This window comes from Scleropages formosus, chromosome 15, assembly GCF_900964775.1.
Source record: "Scleropages formosus chromosome 15, fSclFor1.1, whole genome shotgun sequence".
NCBI classification, from domain to species: Eukaryota; Metazoa; Chordata; class Actinopteri; order Osteoglossiformes; family Osteoglossidae; genus Scleropages; species Scleropages formosus.
The window spans coordinates 23,130,246-23,150,438 of record NC_041820.1 but is presented as its reverse complement, the minus strand read 5'-3'; the positions used below and the strand labels follow the sequence as shown (position 1 = coordinate 23,150,438).

The window sequence follows — 20,193 nt, the reverse complement described above, 5'->3', positions numbered from 1 at the left end:
AGTCCATGGTTTTCTCATGGAAAAGGATGGCATACTTCCTTCAGATAAGGGGAGAAAATTTGCCCCAGGTGAAGGAGTTTAAGTATCTTGGGGTCTTATTCACGAGTGAGGGAAGAAGGGAGTGTGAGATTGGCTGCAGACTGGGAGTAGCGGCAGCAGTAATGCGATCGCTGTACCGAACTGTAGTGGTGAAAGAGGAGCTGAGCTATAAGGCAAAGCTCTCTATTTACCGGTCAGACTATGCCCCTACCCTCACCTGTGGTCATGAACTCTGGGTAATGACCGAAAGAATAAAATCACAGATACAATCGGCTGAAATGAGTTTTCTCATGACAGGGTGAGGAGTTCGGCCATCCGGGAGGAACTCAGAGTAAAGCCGCTACTTCTCCACATTGAGAGGAGCCAGTTGAGGTGGTTCGGGCATCTGGTAAGAATGCCCCCGGGTGCCTCCCTTTGGAAGTGTACCAGGCACAGCCAATTGGGACGAGACCCCGAGGTCGGTCCAGGACCTGCTGGAGAGATTATATCTCCCAGTTGGCCTGGGAGCAGCTGGGTATCCCCTGGGTTAAGATGGAGAAAGTTGCGAGGGACAGGGACGTCTGGCCTTTTCTGCTCTCCCTATTGCCACTTTCACCCAGAAGGACAAGCGGGCAAGAAAATGGATGGAAAATGCACAGGTAATTACTGTCATTTATGTAGCCTAAGATTTACAAATTGTCACAGTCAGGGACGGGGGACAGGAGGTAGGTGGGTGAGGTCATCCCAGATTCCATTCAACAGAGAGGCAGGCGAAATTGGTGGTCAGGGACAGGCATAGGTCGATCGAGGTGCAAACATCATTGGGAGGGCAAGACAGTACTCAGAACAAGGGAAAGCAAGCAGAGGTCGAAAGCCAGGTAGACACGAGAACGAGGAACAGGGTACAAGGGATGAAATGTTGAATCTGCTAGCCAGGGCGTTGCAAGATTCTGCAACCTTGTGCCAGGATGGCCCTGCCTTTATCCCTGGTCTTGATTATTGTCAGGTTCGGCTGCTTGGCTTGTGGGCGTGACACAAATGTTTTTGAATATATGACATGATATATTTGGCATTCTTCCATATATTCAGTTCTCAGATATCCGGATTATTTTTGTTACCTTAGACTGTGGTTATGATACCATCTCATCTCTGTATCTATAGGACCTATATAATGTTTCATATTTATAGATCTATAGTTGTGTGATGATTTAATTTATTATGACTTGATTTCAAAACAAATGCAATAGACTGTATTTTTAAATATGTATCATTCAACAAGGAACAACATCCTTTATTTAAAGGTATCTTTGATGTAATAAAATGACATTCAGAAAAGTGCACTACCACCAATATGTGTTTCTACGTAAAGAATAAACAGTCCTCAGAAAATCAGTGACCAAAATGCCTGAAAAGAAAAAATAAAATTTGATTGTGATCCAGTTTATCTATAAGTTATTGAAAAATAAAATATCCATTCACTGCAACAACTGTATGTGATTTTTGTGAACACAAATGCATCTAAAGGCAAACAAGCTGAAGAAACATTTAAGTTTTCACAATAAAAAGGGACAAATCACAAGCAGGCTGATGAGGTTTGTGAATTTATTACACATTTCATTCTCAAACACATATGCATTGTACAATATTAATGTTATTGTGTAATGAAAACTACCTTTCATGTCATTGCTCTACATACATTCCCCATTGGAAACAGTACATTGCAGTTATTTAGCTACTTTTCTTTCTTTCTCTCTATCATCCCACGTCTGAAAGCTGTAGGACCTCAAGAGTTTCCATTTCCGTTTCATTTCATGTCTTCAAAATAAACCTGCCTTCTCTTTGCACAACATGCAATGTAACGAGAGGTCACGGTAATGGTTTCTAGCGATATCGGTGAAGATTACTCCAACAGTTACGGTCGAGTGTGACATACACAGTTATGATCAGCATGATTTTTCCTGTTGGAAATATGCAGCGGAAATTACAAAGTATATTTTTGGTCAGTCGAAGCGCTCTTGACTCTCTTAGGGACATGGGGTCATTGTTGTGGAAGGAGCCCCGGTAGCCTGGGATATTTAATCATTAGTGATCCTGGTTAATTCCAAACCCTGATATCCGCACTGCGAGCAGAGTTGCACAAAAACGCAACTATGGGCTTTAGTCCCAGAAAGATGTGGGCCGACCCCATGTTGTTAATGTACAACATCTCGCACAAAAGTTCTGCATATTAACCTCTTTGTTGAAAAGGTACTGTTATGGGGAATTTCCTTGCCAGTGAAAATAATATAAGAGCTGCACTTGAGCTGCATGCAGTGTTATGTTTGGACACATCACATACATACATAGACAGTTCTTTATGTCACTCTTGCTGAGCTGCTGTATATAGCAATGAACTCTGGAACTCTTAACACAGTCTTTCTATACACCTGGCTATATATCAAAGGCAGTGAAAGTGATTAAAGTGTTTTCACCCTTGTGTTATAGCTTACTGTAACTGGTAATGATTCTAAATGCTTCCTTCTAACAAGTGGGAAGGACTAGATACGGAAGGTATGCAGATACCGTGTTCCAAACAAAGTTAAGTCTGAAGGTCAACTGTAAAATTCATGCGTTGGCTCAAAGTCTTCTATTCTGTACATTTTATTTAAAGTAGTGGTGTGATAAGTGGACTGCAGGCGTGTTACAAGGAGCAGAAGGCATAATAAAGTATGGCGGCACAGTCAATTCGGTTGAGGTGGTGCAGTGCAGGTCCTCCATTGACCAGGGATGGGCAGCGAGAAGTCGCAGCAGAGGCTACAGGCATGCTGGTACAAAGGAGGACACCGATTTGTGTGTACTGTGTGTTTTGCAGCCAGCTACAGGGAAAACAGAAGGTATTTAGCATCTCTGAAAGGCATTAGTGTGACAGAGTTGAGCCCCCAACGGATTGTTGGTGATTTACATAGACATACCACACTTCTCGACGTGCTGTCTGTCATTAAGCCTCATTCAAATTAGCCCATGGAATAAGATCTTGCTTGTATTTCTGAAATGTAACTTTTGTGTGACACCGAGAAGCTGTGGCAATTTCAGATATCAGTTTCCGTTGGTTTCCTGAGCAGTGAAATACAATTAAAAGAATAAAATACTATGAGACATAATATGGGCTGCCGGCTGAGTCCATCACATCTGTGCACTGTCGCCCAAAGTTATGTCTTTGCGCTCTTCTTTGGAACTTTGGGATAGCCCTACCCTCTTAGTCCAGAGTAATTACTCTTACAGCCCCTGCTTCTAAGCCTTATACAACCCGCCACTGCATGATGCTCATGTCCTTCCCTCCTGTGGAGATCAGGTAACTGTCATCGAACAGGAAGTTCACGTTGGTCACGTGACTGCTGTGCCCGCCATAAACGTGACTAGGAGCCTGATGATAGAAAAAGTCAGATGTTAAAGATCTGATGTGGTCCATCTTTTCTGCTTACTCAGTTTTGTCCCTGTTTGTCTTCAGTGAAGGGAATGAATGCAGCAGCTTACCCGGAACTGGGAACAGGGGTACGAGAAGAGGTGGACCTTTCCAAAGTCATCCCCAGTAACAAGCAGCCTCTTCTCATTTGACCTGCAGACAGCATTAATGTCTGTTCCGTCAGAGCCTTCAGGCCACAGCCCTGAAAAGGTGAAAAATGAAACAGTGATCGTCGCAGAATGTATATTTACATGTTTGAGTTTTTCGGCAAAACATAAATGCAATATGTGCTGCACATCCATTAAAAACAACATGGACATTCTCTATGAACAAACACTGATGAAACTCTTCAGAACTTCAAAACACAGCAACCATGGCTGCTGAAAAGGTTTAGTCCATGTGGAAGAGCTCACCAAACACATGGAAGCCCAGGGTGCAAGTACAGGTGGCCCAAGAGATGTCCCGGGTCGTCTCCACGCTCACCACCTGCTTGCACACGGAGGGAATCCCTGGGGAGTAGCAAAGACCAGTCAGGGTCAGATTTCCACATATCCCAAATAATCTAGAAATTCCTGTACACACACAGCACCAAATGCCACTTCTAACAATTGCTAATCAGGCCACTGATATTGATTTAATGTCCTCCAGTCCATTCTAGCATAAGATTAAGACAAAGAGAAGACTTACAGTAAAGTATTTCGTAGTCCCCTGAGTTGGACATAAGATACTGCGAGTCTACAGACCAGTCGAGGTGGGTGATGAAGCTGGAGTGACCCTGAGAGATACAAATGATGGGTGATATTATGTCCAAAGTGGCTCACAATGATATGTATGTAATTGTACAATTATTCTATCTATCTATCTATCTATCTATCTATCTATCTATCTATCCCGTTTTGAAACAAGATCAAGCATGTGATAATAATAGTACCTAATATTATTAGTATAATTGCATTTTTAGTAATGGAGCATAATTTGGGTTTTTGTATTATAAATGAACTGGGCTGTAGTTTTTTACAATTTGGACATTATAATTGGAAAACAACAGTAACACACTAGACTTACTGGATATTCCATTGTGACTTCTAAATGGCCTAAATGCTCACAATTTGCTTTAACTTCAACGCTGTGATGATTAACCCAGCCAGTGTGGTTCACATTGGGTCAACTTAGGAATTTGTGAAGGTGTAATGCAAAGATAGTACTCACTGAGCACTTCCCAACTCGACTGTACTTCCTGCCATTGTCGGACACAGCATAGATATAGATGTAGTTGTCATGGGAGCCGATTGTGAGGAAGTTGCCATCTAGGAAAAGGACCCGTCACATACTATAAATGGTTTGTCAGCAGCAATCAGAATTTAAGACTTAACTCAAAAGATGTGACCAGCAACACCACAGGACAGAAACTGTTATTTGCAGCTGGGGTCTTGGTGATTTTTATGTAACATTATTTTCAGTCATCAAAGTTATGAAAGAACATTTTCCACTGGAAAAGTCATCACATCACATCTCAAACACTCATGGTTTTCCCATACAGGTGGTTCCAGACTTATGATGGTTCAACCTACAATTTTTTTTGACTTTACGATGGTGAGCTGGCAATAGACATTCAGTAGAAACCGTACTTTGAATTTTGAATTTTAATTTTTTCCTGGGCAAGCGATATGTGGAATGATACTCTCTTACGATGCTAGGCAGTGGCAGCAATCTGCATTTTCCAGTCTGCAATGCAGAGATGTGTATTAGGTGTATTAAATGCATTTTCAACTTACGAAATTTTTGTCTTATGATGGGTTTTGTGGAATGTAACCCCATCGTAAATCAGGGACCACCTGTATATGGAAGTATCCGGAAAGAGCTGACCTGGACTGTAGCGCATGACAGACAGCTGCTCATTCCCATCTGTATGGACAGTGACCAGGTCCTTTGATTCACTGTCCAGAACCAGCCATCTGTGTGAAGTAAATAATCTTTTTACATCAACTATAGGTGTACAAGCAAGAACAACACCCAAATACACTTTCATCAATAAATATCAATTATTACACTGAGATTTGGAGAAATATTAAAACTCACCAGAAAGTGACTTTCAGACACACTCAACAATGTTCTGGGAAACTCACGTGGGACACAGAAGAGAAAAGTACAATGTACCCAGGCTATTCTCAGCAAGGGGAGGGTTGTGCTGAGCTCATCTGGGAACATTGTTAGGTGTTCCAAGGAGTTGCTGAAGGTCATTTCCACCAGCAGCCATCAGGCTCTACAATGATTCCTCAGACTGCCGGGGGATGACCAGCATGGTACTGAGACTGCTCGGCCTTCTCTCAATACACCTAACACCTCCTCACTTAACCCAGCCTTGTCATTTATTCCCTCTTTTCATTATTTCTTCATTTACCTAATTTATTCACTTACCTAACTACTACTTATCTCTGTTTCTTCAATATGTGTTTGAATGTAAATAAGTGTATATGTATGTATGCATGCTGGATATGATATGCTGCTCCAGCCAAGTAGACCTTCTCTCTGGGATTAATAAAGCTCAATCCATCCATCCATCCATCCATCCATCCATCCATCCATCCTCTGGTGGTGGTGCTGGTAGGCAGTGGAAATTTAATATGAACTTTGCAGGCCTGGAGAACATCTAGAGCTGCAAGCTCCAAGGTATTCTGTCGGAAGTACTGTGGGACTATAGGATTGTGGACTGCATCTGTGTGCCATTCATTCCATGTTTTTTCTAGTCATTCTCTGTGACAAGCATTGGGTGGTGACTGAAAGAGCAAGATGTATATGTGGCAGAAGTTCAGTTCTTCTGAGTCTCACACAGGTTGAGCAGTTTGGAAATATGGGAGGCCCTCAGAGTAGAGCCATTGCTCCACCTCACAGAGCACTTGTTAATGCTTGGAGATCCCTGGGGGCCCTAGAGCTTATTGCTGTGGAAAGGGAAATATGGCTTGTTTTGCTTGGTTTGTTGCTACGGTGACCATCACCAGAATAAACAGTTTTGAAAATGAATGGATGACAGTCCATCCTTTTCCAAAACAAAGTCATTTTAATACACAAATGCAAATCCGGTATAACTTGCTGAGAGAAGATGATTCTGCTATTCAACAAAAACTACATAAACAGGCATCCCAGCCTTTTTTATCAAAAATTTTACTCCAGAAATGTGGCATTCTCAAAACTTTTTGGGGGGCTCACATACTTTCAAGCAAGACTGTAAACAAAGCAGTTGTAGTGCACTGTGTGTCCACCAAGCGCCAATGTTGTACTGTGAAAGACTATGGAGCGAGACGGGTACAAGGCAGTGGTGAAATCTGAAATCACAAGATCATGTCATCCTCACCTGCCACTCTGAGTTCCTATGGCAACCACAACTCCAGAGGGGTGGAAGCCGGCAGACTGAGCTGCATCCTGTCCAAACACAGAACAAACACCTTACACACCCCTTTGTGAGCAGTGTATCGCATCCGTATCTCCAATCAGTTTGCTTCACTAGATGCAAAGAGGGTGATGAAACACATGGTGGGAACTGCACACGTGGTAAAGCAAAAGCTATACAGAAGGCAGATCATCAAGTGCAGTAAGTGAACAGGTGCGGCCTGTTGAAAAGGATCAATATATTTCCCAGCAGGTGTTCTGTACCTCAATAGTCTTTGTCCACAGTGGTTGGTGGGAGCAGGAGTCCCATAGACAGACATGCTTGTCATGGCCACAGGTGAGGAACTGGGGCTCTGAGGGGTGCACAGCCAAGCCCCACAGCTCATCTGTGTGGCCCTGAGAAAGGACCAGGGGAACATTGGAGACAAGTGAAGACAGCTGAGCATGTTTCTCATTTATCCTCTGCTCGCAAAGCTACAACCATGCTGTGACAGGAATAAACAAACCTGCCTGTTCTTCACCTTATTGCATAAAACATATTCAGGAGGTATGTACTGAGAGTATTACAATTCATTTACGGTGCAGCAACACCATTCTTAGAAACACAGCATTCCAGTGAGTAAGACAGGCACTGCCTGTAGGGTTCTTTAAGAATGTCATTTTTAAAAATGCAGAGTATGATTGGAGAGTTACAAATGTCTTTTCAGTAAGCAAGTATGAAACATTAGTGATTTGTTCATTGAAAGAAGAATAGCTGACCTGTCGGGACATTTTGAGTGACAACACCCTGCCTACCTGAGTGATAGGGGTGAAGTCCCCCGACAGAGAACCCTGTAGAACATAGTTGCGGGTGGTCCCAATGAGCACGTTCTCCCCCTTACCCTCGGCCACTGTGCGCACAGGACCAAATCGTTCAGGAATCTAAGAACAGAAGGGGACACCATTAACATGGCCAGTAAAATGTTGATGTCTTATTTACACTTTTATTTACTCATTTAGTAGACAATGTTCTAAATTGTTTGATGACCTTCTAAACATTGCTGCAAGGAACCATGTTTGTTACCGTTTGGGCTCAGTCGGTGTGTGGGTGTCTATCAGGGATTTGTCAGCAAAAGTTTTATTTTGTGATTCACTTAAAGTTTCTTTTAATTAAAGTGCCTAGCAAGCAAAAAATATCCATTATTCATCAATAAATACTGTATACTATTAAAAAGTGTTAATAAATAATTACATGTATATTCAATTTTTATTTATATATTGAAATATTTGAATAAAATATATAATTAGTGAAATCTATTTATATTAGATGTAAATTTTTATGTTATATAATCGAGTGATTAGAAATTGTTGAAAACTGGATAAACCTTTATGCAGCTACTGGTGTGATGTATACTGGTTCACATGGTGGAATGTGACAAATTAACAGTGCTTTAGAATCACATGTCTGCATCCAAGTCTCCATCTGTGTTAATCTAATGAACACATTGTATTTTCTTTGAGATGTACGTCACTTAAGAGAAAAGTGTCTGCGAAATGAATACATGTCAATGAAACTGTAAATATTATTATTCTATATCAGTATTGCACACGAGTAATGTGTGAAATTAATGAAAAAATATTATAAAGGCCCTACTATACAAGCTAGGATTCATACATTTTAATTCTTTACATATTCTTCATATAATACAGTATAATGGGACTTTTGACTTTTGACTCAACTTACAATGAGGTCATCAGAACAAAATCTAGTCATAAGTGGAGGACAACCTAAATTCCCTGTTAAAATTTCAATTCAACATTTTTTTTGGAATATGTTGGAATATGACAGCTAAGCTACTGAACTCTAACCCTCACCTCTGCTCCCTGGATTTTCTGGTAGTTTCCATCCCAGGAGACGAGCTTGCGGTCTTTTCCTCCTCCTGAAACCAATGTTCCATTTCGCAACATGCAGAGGGCAAAGATGCCACCCTCATGTGCCCCCTGGATGGCGTAGCTGATGCGATTAGTACCTGCCAGACCAGAGGGGCGGGGGGGTGTGGAAACAGTTTGAGAATTCAGGAATGTGCACACATACTCCAAAGGGAAGCTCAAACACATCCACAGACAAAAAACACACACATTAAATTTACCAAGCCTTTAGTCTTTACCATATCTATTTTCAGTCATAATATCTGCAACCGTGCAATAGACTGTTATCCCACCTGGGTTACCCCTCACAGCGTAGTACCCAGTGATTCTGACAGAGGCTCTGGACATCAACTACTCTGACCAGAAAAAAGTAGTTAATGAATACAAGTGAGTGCTTAATAATATCTGAGTTTTTTTACCTTTTCCCCATACCAGAATATTTCCACTGGAGTCCCCTGTTATGGTATCACCATTTTCTGAAAAAGTTACACACAAGACAAACTTGGGCTTCTCTTGTTTCTGCAAGAAACATAAACATGGGTCTGTTTACTTTGGCAGTATTGATGAAAACAGTGTAAATGTAAAAAAAAAAACAACTACACAAGTATACAGAGGCAACAAGTAAACACTAAAGAACCTCATTTCTTGTGGTTGGTTTTATCTTACTTTATATTACATCTGGCTCATTAATATGCACATACTGAAGGCAGGGGTAACCCATCAGATGTTTTTCACTGTCTTCATGTTTGTGTTTTAATTTCATTCTCGAAGATGTTTAAAACAGGAGCTATGTTCTGTGGAGTGGCATTAAGAATGTATATTTCTAAATATACATAAACGAAGTCCACTGAAGCAGTAATGGATAGTATAATGCTGTGAAGTCGTCCAGGTTGTCATACTGAGATATAGCCACAGATATAAAGTACAGCAGAAGAGCACTCAGTTGAACACAGGACAATAATTACAGTGGTCTGTCAAAACACAGAATGTTGTGTGAAGTGTATTCTATATACAGGCTTCCCTTGCATAATGAATAATATTCATTCTGGAAAATGTGGCAACATTCATTCCTGGTAAAAATCAAAAAGTTTAGTTTTACTAAGCCCACAATACCAGAACTGCTATAGGCACCTTTAAATCCAGGCTTAAAACCCACATGTTCAAACAACACATTTGTGAAACTCATTTTCTGTCCCCTATTCTTCTCACAATTTATTGTGTTATTTTCTATTTTTAATTTCATGTTTTATTTGTTCTTGGGCAGTACAGTGGTGCAGGAACCACCTCACAGCTCCTGGTCTTTACTGTGGGTTTGGTCCTGGCTCAGTCTGTGCTGAGTTAGGCTGACCTCCCTGTGTTCATGGGGACGTCCTCCAGGTGCTCTGGTTTCCTCTGCAGTCCACAGACATGTGTCCCAGGTAAACTGGCTATAGCTAGTAAATGGGTGTGTGTGAATACTCTGCTGTGAAGTGGTGTCCCACACACAGAGCACCCTGCCCTATGCTTCTGGAATAGACTCTGCACCACCACAAGTCTCCATTGTCCAACTCATCCTCATTAAAAATTACATCAGTGTAAAATATTTCTTCCTTCTTCACTGTAAAGTGCTTTGATGAGCTTCTAAAATAAATATTTTAATTCCATTCAATGTTTACTGATGCGCCATGATGCCATGTCGTGTGTTGGAAGGGAGGCTGCTTGCCTTGGCATATCCGAAAATGAAATTTCTGTTCTCATAAGGAATTTCCCTTGTTAGTTGATAGCTTGTTATGAAAACTTTACGATATGATCACACATGGTCCATAATGTGAATTCTTATATGTGAAAACTGCTTTGACAAAGAAAGCCTGTATTGTACTTATAATATGAATTCACTTCTGAAAAATATTTTCTCATAGTCAAAATTGAGTGACACAACACATCTGATGCCAACAAAAAATGCAAAGTACTTATTTTCAAATGGTTCTAGGAAATAGTTATTGACGGAAGACTGATACCCTTAATAAATAAATGTGATTTTTCACAGTTGACTACCCCTGAAATGCCTGCTACAGGTACAGCACACATGTGGCAAGATAGGAATATTTGGTATTTTATACATATATATATATATATATATACATATATATAATGACACTGTCAAAAGCTAGTTTTCAGGATGTTCTCTGCACCTCAAAAAGGCCCTGCTTCTTGATAAGGGAACTCCCCTCTAGTGTCCAGAAGTATAGGTGGGACTTGCCCCAGGTGACAATGATGCTGGTGTGTGTGGGATGGAAGTCAGCCCCGAACACAGCCTCGTTGGAGCACTACAGGGCACAAAAACAAGATCGACTATCACACAGCAGACCAATGTGGTACTGCCACCACACAACACTCCTTGGCAACCAACAGTGCAGTTCTCTGTAAACTAAATGAACTCTTCACACATAGCTGTGGTGACCCTTAACAGAACAAATTAGCAAAGAAAAAGATTTTCAGTGGACAGGAAACAAGTTAAGCAACATAGCTAACACAGCAACACTGAAAAAGTATTGATTTCACCTCATGAAATAAACAGGTTGAAGAATTACTCTTATCTAGCTGGTGCTTTTATCCAAAGTAGCTTAGAATGACTTACCTATTTATATAGCTACTTAAACCTTAATGTACCAATCAAGGGTAAGTACCCTGATTAATGGTAGTACAGCAGGAGGTGGGATTCAAACCTGAGTATATCTAATGCAAGGTAGCAGCACTAAAAACTATACCATGTTCTGTTACTAAAACCTAGTACAACAACATGGTTCACGTTTGGTTGGATCCTTGTCTAGTGCTTTGGATTTCTGCTTAATGAGCTGGAAAGGTAAACAAACCTTGACGTCAGCAAGCTTCTCCTCTCTCTGCCAGTCCCACACGGAAAGGACGTGGTCGTTGGAGTCGTCTACCACACAAAGCGTGCTGCCACCATTCTGCAGTGACAAAGCAGTGATTTACCACACTGCCCTAAATGCACAGTTTTGCAGTCAGTTCATTGTGAAAGGTGAAATGCAGAATCATCGACAAGAATCAATATGGTTCCAAACAAGAGATAAAGGCATAGATAGTAATGTAGACACACACAGAACCGCTTGTCCCATACGGGGTCACGGGGAACCGGAGCCTACCCGGTAACACAGGGCGTAAGGGGACACACCCAGGACAGGACGCCAGTCCGTCACAAGGCACCCCAAGCGGGACTTGAACCCCAGACCCACCGGAGAGCAGGACTGTGGTCCAACCCACTGCGCCACCGCACCCCCCTTAATGTAGACACAGTGCTGTGTATTTCTATAGTCGGGACCTGCAGACTTAAGACAAGTTTTTTAATTAGATATGTGATCAATTAGCTTACCTGAACTTATGTAGGTATTTTTAATGCACTGCTGTACTGTACTGTAGTTGTCTATAGATAAATCATTTTGTAATGGAATTTACATTCACATTACATTTACTTATTTAGCAGACGCTTTTCTCCAAAGAGACTTCCAATGGGAAATGGAAAAAAAATTCTTATGTAGACATAGGCAATTTCTTTTCAAAATGAAATTCAGAGTTTTCATGCATACATACAGTATGGTCATAAACAATTTAGTCAGGTTTACTTCTGATCTTGACCTTTCAGGAAAGCCCAACAACAAGCCATGCAGCCTTGCGTGCCCCTAATAATGAATTCAGTTGGCATTTATCACAGAGCAATATAAAACAGAGGATTTATTGTTCTTTAGCTATGTTGTGTCATTCAGACAGCATGTGAAAATCAATGCTCAATGGCACAGAGCTCCGAGTTCTCTGCTCACCGATTTGGAGAAGGCCAGACAGGCAAGAGCACGGTCAAAGAAGCCCGTACCCAGGATGTGGAGTGTGTTGAGGCTCACCGAATCCCACACACGGACATGTGGGGGCAGTTGCTGTCAAGGCACAAGAGCAGATAGTCCTTCAGCACAGGGCACAGAGCCTCAGGGGCCCACCAAACACTGTACAGCACACGTCTTCCCACACCAAGTCCATCGACTTCAAGAACTCCTCAGATTATGCTTTTGGTCACATCAACTTGCTTTTCTGCAGTCTTACTTATTTCATACTTCTCATACTCTTTGACTTGCATATCTGTTGCACTTGAGCTTTGTATCCACTTATACACGTTGGTTTGTTCTCCTCAATTCATGTCAAGGAAATGTAGTCACATGTCACTTCTATGACCCCTATGACACCAAGTAACCTTACATAATGGAAGTAGCTACTCATTTTTCAAACTATGTTAATTCTGTTCACATGGAGATTTGCTAGCTGTGGGTGTTTCTACAACTGTACATCAACAAAACCAGCACACTAATTTTCTTAGTTTTTTAAATCTGATAATGAAGGTCTTTCTTATCATGATTGCAGAAGGTTCCTATTGAGGCACAGAAAAAGTGCATATAGTAATGGGGTGTCAGTATTCCTATAAAAATAACTTTGATAGACTAGGGCATGGAAATTCATTTAGCTAAATTCAGTATTCTGTTGCTGAAAGAGAAGTTAAAAGGTATAACACTGGACTCTGCCATCTGTTGCTTGGAGCTTTGAATCTAGTTTGTCACAAATGACTAATGTCAGTTAAAAGGAGCAGTTATTTTTCAAGAAATAACTCAGAAATTAATTTGCATGCCCAAAGATGATTGTGAGCTAATGGCAATCAAAGCCCATCCGAGAAGAGCAGTGCACATGGGCAGGGAATCACATCATTGGTGCTGACAAAGCAGGTGAAAATGCATTTCTTCTGCACAAGTCCCTCATGCACTTAGCCGGAAGGAAGGCGGTACAGAGCTCTTTGGAACTGAGGCAGCACAATGCATGCTGGGTTGGCCTGTTGCTCTGATGTCATGCTTGTGCTGAAGTTGCTTCCCATGAAAGTATTTGCAAGAGAGCCATGAGAAGCCCTGGTCACATGGCTTTGCTCTTGTCCTGGGCTGAGAGAAAACCAGTTTGGACAGGTCAAACGGTCATGTGTGGAAGTACCTGGAGCTGTAAGATATCACTTACTTTGCCATCTGTTGAGGTGCCTGCAACCTGTCCCGTCGCTATGGTAATTTTGTCAGGGTGGACGGCCAGGCTGCAGCAGATGGAGAGCAGAGGTCAACAAACTAAACTGTCAATGCAGCCATGAAATAAGGACAGACCGAAAGACACTGGTTCATCATGCCATGAGCATTTGAGTTCTGAATTTTCAGAGACAAACATGTCCTATTTTATGTATTTCTTCATTTTTAATTGCCTCTGTCTTCTAAATTCGGAGCAAAAACGACCTGTGTTTCCACTTCCCGCCATTAGCTGGCAACAAAGCACTCCTGGTTTTTAGTGGAAACAAAAAAGAATTGCGGCAATGCCTACATTCTGCACACTTTGAAGATTTTACTGCGATCACTGCAGTTTTCATTCAGCTGGGGTTTGTGCAGAGAATCTATTTTTATTGTCAGTCATTTTATTCTAATTAAAAGGTTACTAAGAAAAGAATTAAACTTTTGTATGTCTAGCATAATCTGAACTTTTTAATAATAATTTACTTATTACTAATTTACTTACGAGCTATACATAAAAATATACTGTCCCAGATCTTCTGAGCAGCAATGTAACATGGAAAGACCCTCCAGCTTTCCTAACTGAGATCTTCTCCAAACATGCAAACAGAAATGAACAGCTGAATAAAGAGGGAAATGAAGAGAATGTTTGTCTGACAGTCCATGAGGGTGAGTGAGGACAGTCTTGCTGGCTGGTGTCAGTGTGAAACAAGTAACACAATGGTTAGAGCTACTACCTTTGGACCCAAAGAGCTCATGTTGTAAACCTATGTCCTGCTGTAGTACCTTGACACAAGCAACTTATCACTTACTCCAGCAAAAAATTACCAATTTGTATAAATGGGTAGCTAATTTGCGTTCAAGAAAAAATCTGTGACAGGAATAAATACAGTATAATATGACCAGCCCAGATATTTCCCATCACCATAAATCCAGCAGCCAAAGTCAGCCTTGCATTTCTCACAGCAGGAATCCATGAACCATCACCATCATACGCTATTACAAGGAATTGCTCACACATCATGAAATTTGCCTGCACCGAGAGGAAACAGCAGTGCTTCTTTACTGTTACTGACCATTGATAAAGTACTGAAACAAGGTATTTGTCAAACAGTGCAACAAATATTCAAAGGCACATGATGAAGTGAACCCAGGTGTAAAGTTTATTCAAGGTGCAGGTTGCCAGTGCAGAATGATGAATGTGAAGTTAAAGAATAAAGACATTATGACTGGGGCAAAGGAAGGCATTAGGACAGGAATACTGCAGACTTGGGTGAAGACATGGATACAGAACTGGATATGACCATGTATGCAGACAAGGAAGCACCTCTTATCCTGACTAAGATGATGGTGAACAAGTGCAGGTCAGAAGGTGTTAATATGAGCTCTGGTCTTGGGAACTGAGTGAATCAATAAAAGGCTTTGTGTCAAAAAACTGAGTATAGGTTTCCTCCGCTATCCATAAGTAGAGCATTCCTAAGAAACCTTTTGTAAGCTGAAATGGCAAAAAGTGAATAAGCAACTGCCATTAATTTATATGGGAAACATTTTTGAGTGTTCCCAGACCCTAAAATAACCTAGCAAATCATACCAAATAACACATAAAACCTAAACACTAACACTAACATATAGTAAAAATAGGAATGATAGGCTCTTGGGCTTTTCTGACACCTTAGGACACATCTTGCTAATTGATGCACAAAATAAATCGAGATAAAGCACAGATGCTCACAGACAAAGTTCAAAGCTATGGCGGCTTAATGTTGAGTGTAGTTCCTGGGGAAGGAGCTTGGCGACGCCACTTTCACTCCTCGGGGTACACGCTGTCTCTATAACGGCTTGCTGCAAAACAAATGCTGAACGCTATTTTCGCTTTTCACCTTTTTTAGTGAGAGCAAAAATGCTCTTCAGATTTCTTTTGATTAGCGAAAACTGGTACTAATGTAGGTCTTTCGCAAAAGCAAAGTGGCATAAAGCGAACTTCCGAATAGCGGGGGATACCTCTACCCCATGACTGGTACAAGCAGCTGGCAAGGAGGCCTAAGTGGATCACTCACTTCAGACCCAAGTTGGTGTCTTCCTGGCACAGGCCAGTATGGGTGCGAGAAGCGAAAGTGGTTCTTCGTTTCACAGTACAAGCAAAGCACCGTGCAGTTTTTATTTTTCTTTAGAAAATATTCTTGTCCATAAAAGTGTTCACCCAAGTCTTTGGCAACACAAAATTTGTAATTACAGTAAGGCACACTATAATTAATTTGAAAACTGAGAACGAGAGAGAAAGAGAGAGAAAAACAGAAAAAGACATGCAGAGTTTATAAGTAATCAAATGACAAATGTCCACTTTAGATCAGTCTCCAGCGAGTTCAGATTATTTCAGTGAAAACAGCAATAGGTTATAGAATGTCTATTACAGTGCAAAAGTGAGCTGACAGCTTTTGTCCTCAAAGCTCTCAGATAGTTATGGCCAAAAGTACTGACATCCACGAACATTTTTCAAATAATGCAACGTTATTCAGCAGAAAACTGTTGAAACTAAAAAATATTTTGGGGTCCGCATGGATATTTTGACGGTATGCAGAGGAACAAAATAAAAAAGCTGAATATTACTAAAGCTAGGCTTATTGTACAAGAAATCCAGAAGTCGCCCAGACAATGTTACTGACACCTTCTACAAGTATTCACAAATAAGTACATTTCAGGCAGGTGATTCACCGTTACCTGTGGTGAGTTGCAGGTATCCACAGTATAAAACTGATTCATTCAACCAGTTAAATAGAGATTGTGTAATAGTGTATATCACATCAAGCATGAAAGAAGGGAGGGAGGGAGGATGGAAGGAAGGAAGAAAGGAAGGAAGGAAACCAAAGAATTGTTGGAGGATTTCAGACACAAGATTGTAGACAAGTATAGGAAATCCAAGGGCAAGACGACCACCAGAAACCTTGATGTTCCAGTTTCCACCAGACATGATGCTATCAAGAAGTTTTATAGCCTATGGCAATATATGCAACCTCTCTGGACATGGTTGAAAACTCGATCAAAGATTGTAGTGAAGGATTGACTGAATTATGGAGAAAAGCACCTCGATCATGTCATGCCCTCATCCAACAATGCATCAGGAACATCTGCGTCCAGTCAAGGGAGCACAGCATAAAAAGACGACCCAGAAGCTCCACAAGTGCGAATCCTCACCTAGAAACACCGCAGTGCTCCGTTCCTGTGCTTGTTCCTTTACCCCTCGTCATCGCTTTCTTGGTTTTCCGATCCCCCTCCTCCGTTTTACTGACCTCAGTTTTGTGTACTCCCTTGGACAACATGGGCCATTCACCTGACCTTAGCCTGGACCCTGATCATTCTCTTGCCTGCCCCGTTGTTAAATAGAAGGATGAGTCCGCACCTGAGTCCATTGCTCATTCTACATCCTCCATTATGACAGAGCAACTTCCACACAGATTCAAATTAACATACACACACAAGGTGGAACAGTTGGAACGCAACTACAATTTGTCAAAACACACCAAGATGCCAAAATTCTTCTGGGAGAAAATCCTGTGAACAGATGAGACTAAGTTTCAGCCTAAAGCTGTGTTTACAGCTCTGTGTTTACAAAAAACAAAATGAAGCCCTTAAATAAAAGAACAGTTTCCCTACAGTCACTTATGGAGGAGGGTCAAAGATCCAGATCAGAGAAGCAGGAAGCTCACTGGTGACTGTTGGAGGTTCTTGATTGCAACTATTTTCACCAAAGGCTGTGCTAACAAATACCGAGTGTAGGGTATCAATTTTGTCAGTGCCATTTGTTTTTATTTTCTCATTAAAAACAATATACTAAGTTCAGAATCAGAAACAAAGCTTCTGTAATTTTAACAGAAATAAACAATTGTGGACACTAAATACTTTGATCAACTGCAGCTTATTTTTAGACAAAATTTGTAAAAGAAGTGTTTTTGGTACAACTCTTTACATTTACATTTACATTTATTCATTTAGCAGACACTTTTGTCCAAAGGAATGTACATCTCAGCAAAAGTACAATTTATGCATTACATTAAGAGAGAAGGAGACATATCTGCAAACATGAAAGTCTCAAGCAAACCTAATTTGTTCCCTACCACTTGCTGCACCGAGGTTCATCGTTCAAGTAGGTGCATAAGACACAGGATAGACAAATCCCGGTACACACACCATTTTTAAAAAAAAAAATATTATAAGATACACAAATGAGCAAGTACAATGCAAGAGTAATGGCTGAATAAAGGTTGTATCTGGGGATACTTATGGAGTTATGGTGCGTGAACAGGTACACCATAAAGGAGCTGGAGAGATCTTGGGCGAAGTGGATCTGGAAAAGGTGGGTTTTCAGACCCTTCTTGAAAACAGACAGAGTTTCCGCAGTTCTGAGTGACAGGGGAAGGTCATTCCACAACGACGGACCCAGAACCGAGAACCTCCGAGCTTTGCCTTTCATGCGCGGGACCACCAAGTGAGCAGAAGTAGATGAGCGAAGGGGCCTGGCTGGGGTGTATCGGTTGATCAAGCCCTGCAAATAGCTGGGAGCAGTTCTAGTGATGCATTTGTACACAGTAACCAGGGTTTTGAATTTGATTCGGGCAGCTATAGAAAGCCAGTGCAGAGAAATGAGTAGAGGAGATACATGGGAGCGCTTTGGCAAATCAAACACAACTCGTGCAGCAGCATTCTGTAGAAGCTGCAGAGGTTTCATGGCATAGGCAGGAAGGCCACACAGGAGAGAGTTACAGTAGTCCAAAAGGGAAGTCACCATGGCCTGGAAAGATAGTTGGGCAGAGTCTGTAGTGAGATAGGGACGGATCCTACGAATATTACGCAGAATGTATTTGCAGGACCGGGTTGTGGCTTCGATATGTTGAGAGAATGACAGACTCTCATCAATTGTTACTCCCAGACTCTTAGCGAAGGAGCTAGGCAAAATGAATGAGTCGTACAGTTTGATGGAGAGGTCATGACAGGAGGATAGGCCAACTGGGAGGTAAAGAATCTCTGTTTTGGAGAAGCTGAGTTGGAGGTGGTGATTATACATCCATGAAGAGATGTCCGACAGGCACTCTTTAAGTTCATGCTAGGATTGCCAGGCAGAGGTAAAAAGGATGTCACTCCACACGTAAATTTCTGCATGAGGAACAGCACTGCACTGTACTTTAGAGTTCCCACTGACTGCTTTTTGTGTTGCAATCAAAGGAACAGCATGCCATTCAGCTCAGACTGTTCTTCCATTCCTTACTAAGGTCTTCCTGTTTGTCCCTCTGTGCTTTAAACATGGACTCAGGTGAGTCCACTGTGTGGGCTGGTGCCTTGGGTGGGATGATTCCTCACTACAGCTCCATTTCTTGAGCCATGTCACTTGTCACTGGATGCTTGAAAGTGCCAACTAAATGGAAACAGAGGGTGTGAGAACTTAACTCATTAGAGCTGCTGTCTTTGGACCAAAAGGTCACAGATTTGAATCTTGCCTCCAGCTGTAGTACCCTTGAGAAAGGTACTAACCTTAAATTGTTCCAGTATAATTACCTGGTTGTATAAATGAGAAAATAATTGTAAGTCGCTGGAGAAGAGTGACTGGAGGAGTCGTTGGAGAAAAGTGTCAGCGAAACAAATTAATTAAAATGTAATAGAAGAGGGGGGGCATGGTGGCGCAGTGGGTTGGACCGGGTCCTGCTCTCCAGTGGGTCTGGGGTTCGAGTCCTGCTTGGGGTGCTTTGCGACAGACTGGCGTCCTGTCCTGGGTGTGTCGCCTCCCCCTCTGGCCTTACGCCCTGTGTTGCCGGGTAGGCTCCGGCTCCCCGCGACCCCATATGGGACAGGCGGTTCAGAAAATGTGTGTGTGTGTGTGTGTGTGTGTGTGTGTGTGTGTGTGATAGATAAATGATAGAAGTCAGTATGCCAGGATTCAGTTGGTTCATGACAGCAAGAAAGATGGTTGGTGTACTGTTAACATTTGGGAAGCTGGAACAGTATGTGGCATGAAGACAGCAATGGGAACTGAAGCAAGTGGGTAAAGTGAAGAGTGTGAAATGGAAAAAAGGAGAAAAAGAGAGGGAATTTGGCAGAGGACAGTGAAAATATGAGGACAAAAGAGAGAAGGAGCCTAGAAGAGATGTGTAAGAGTAGAGGGAGCTGTCCTAAATCTCCGTTTCTTCCTCAGCTGCTGTTCTCTCATGAAATTTTAATGAGACCCTTTGAAGTTCTTCCAGTTGGTATCTAATCAATGCGCGACCAGTTATACAGCATTGTGCGAGTAATAATTCATGAGATACATGCAAAATATTCATTTCACTTTGTTCATTTCTTTCACTCCAATTCCACATTTAATCGAAAATCTGAAAC

General features: G+C 41.6%; 1 protein-coding gene across 8 annotated transcripts in view; it reads right to left on the bottom strand.

The window, feature by feature from the left end:
• Positions 1-1,601: 1,601 nt before the first annotated feature.
• The window catches only part of eml1 (EMAP like 1), a 102,512-nt gene continuing 83,920 nt past the window's right edge, over positions 1,602-20,193 (bottom strand). For all 8 annotated transcript variants that reach the window (XM_018764187.2, XM_018764191.2, XM_018764184.2 and 5 more), the window contains 15 exons: positions 13,796-13,865; positions 12,571-12,681; positions 11,608-11,703; positions 10,927-11,061; positions 9,175-9,274; positions 8,702-8,856; positions 7,643-7,768; positions 7,112-7,243; positions 6,813-6,880; positions 5,327-5,415; positions 4,670-4,767; positions 4,148-4,235; positions 3,874-3,969; positions 3,532-3,662; positions 1,602-3,421 (listed from right to left, as the gene is read on the bottom strand). In XM_018764187.2, coding sequence (XP_018619703.1) covers positions 3,296-3,421; positions 3,532-3,662; positions 3,874-3,969; positions 4,148-4,235; positions 4,670-4,767; positions 5,327-5,415; positions 6,813-6,880; positions 7,112-7,243; positions 7,643-7,768; positions 8,702-8,856; positions 9,175-9,274; positions 10,927-11,061; positions 11,608-11,703; positions 12,571-12,681; positions 13,796-13,865 — 1,621 coding nt within the window. In that variant the 3' untranslated portion in view covers positions 1,602-3,295. The remainder of the gene's footprint in view (positions 3,422-3,531; positions 3,663-3,873; positions 3,970-4,147; positions 4,236-4,669; positions 4,768-5,326; positions 5,416-6,812; positions 6,881-7,111; positions 7,244-7,642; positions 7,769-8,701; positions 8,857-9,174; positions 9,275-10,926; positions 11,062-11,607; positions 11,704-12,570; positions 12,682-13,795; positions 13,866-20,193) is intronic.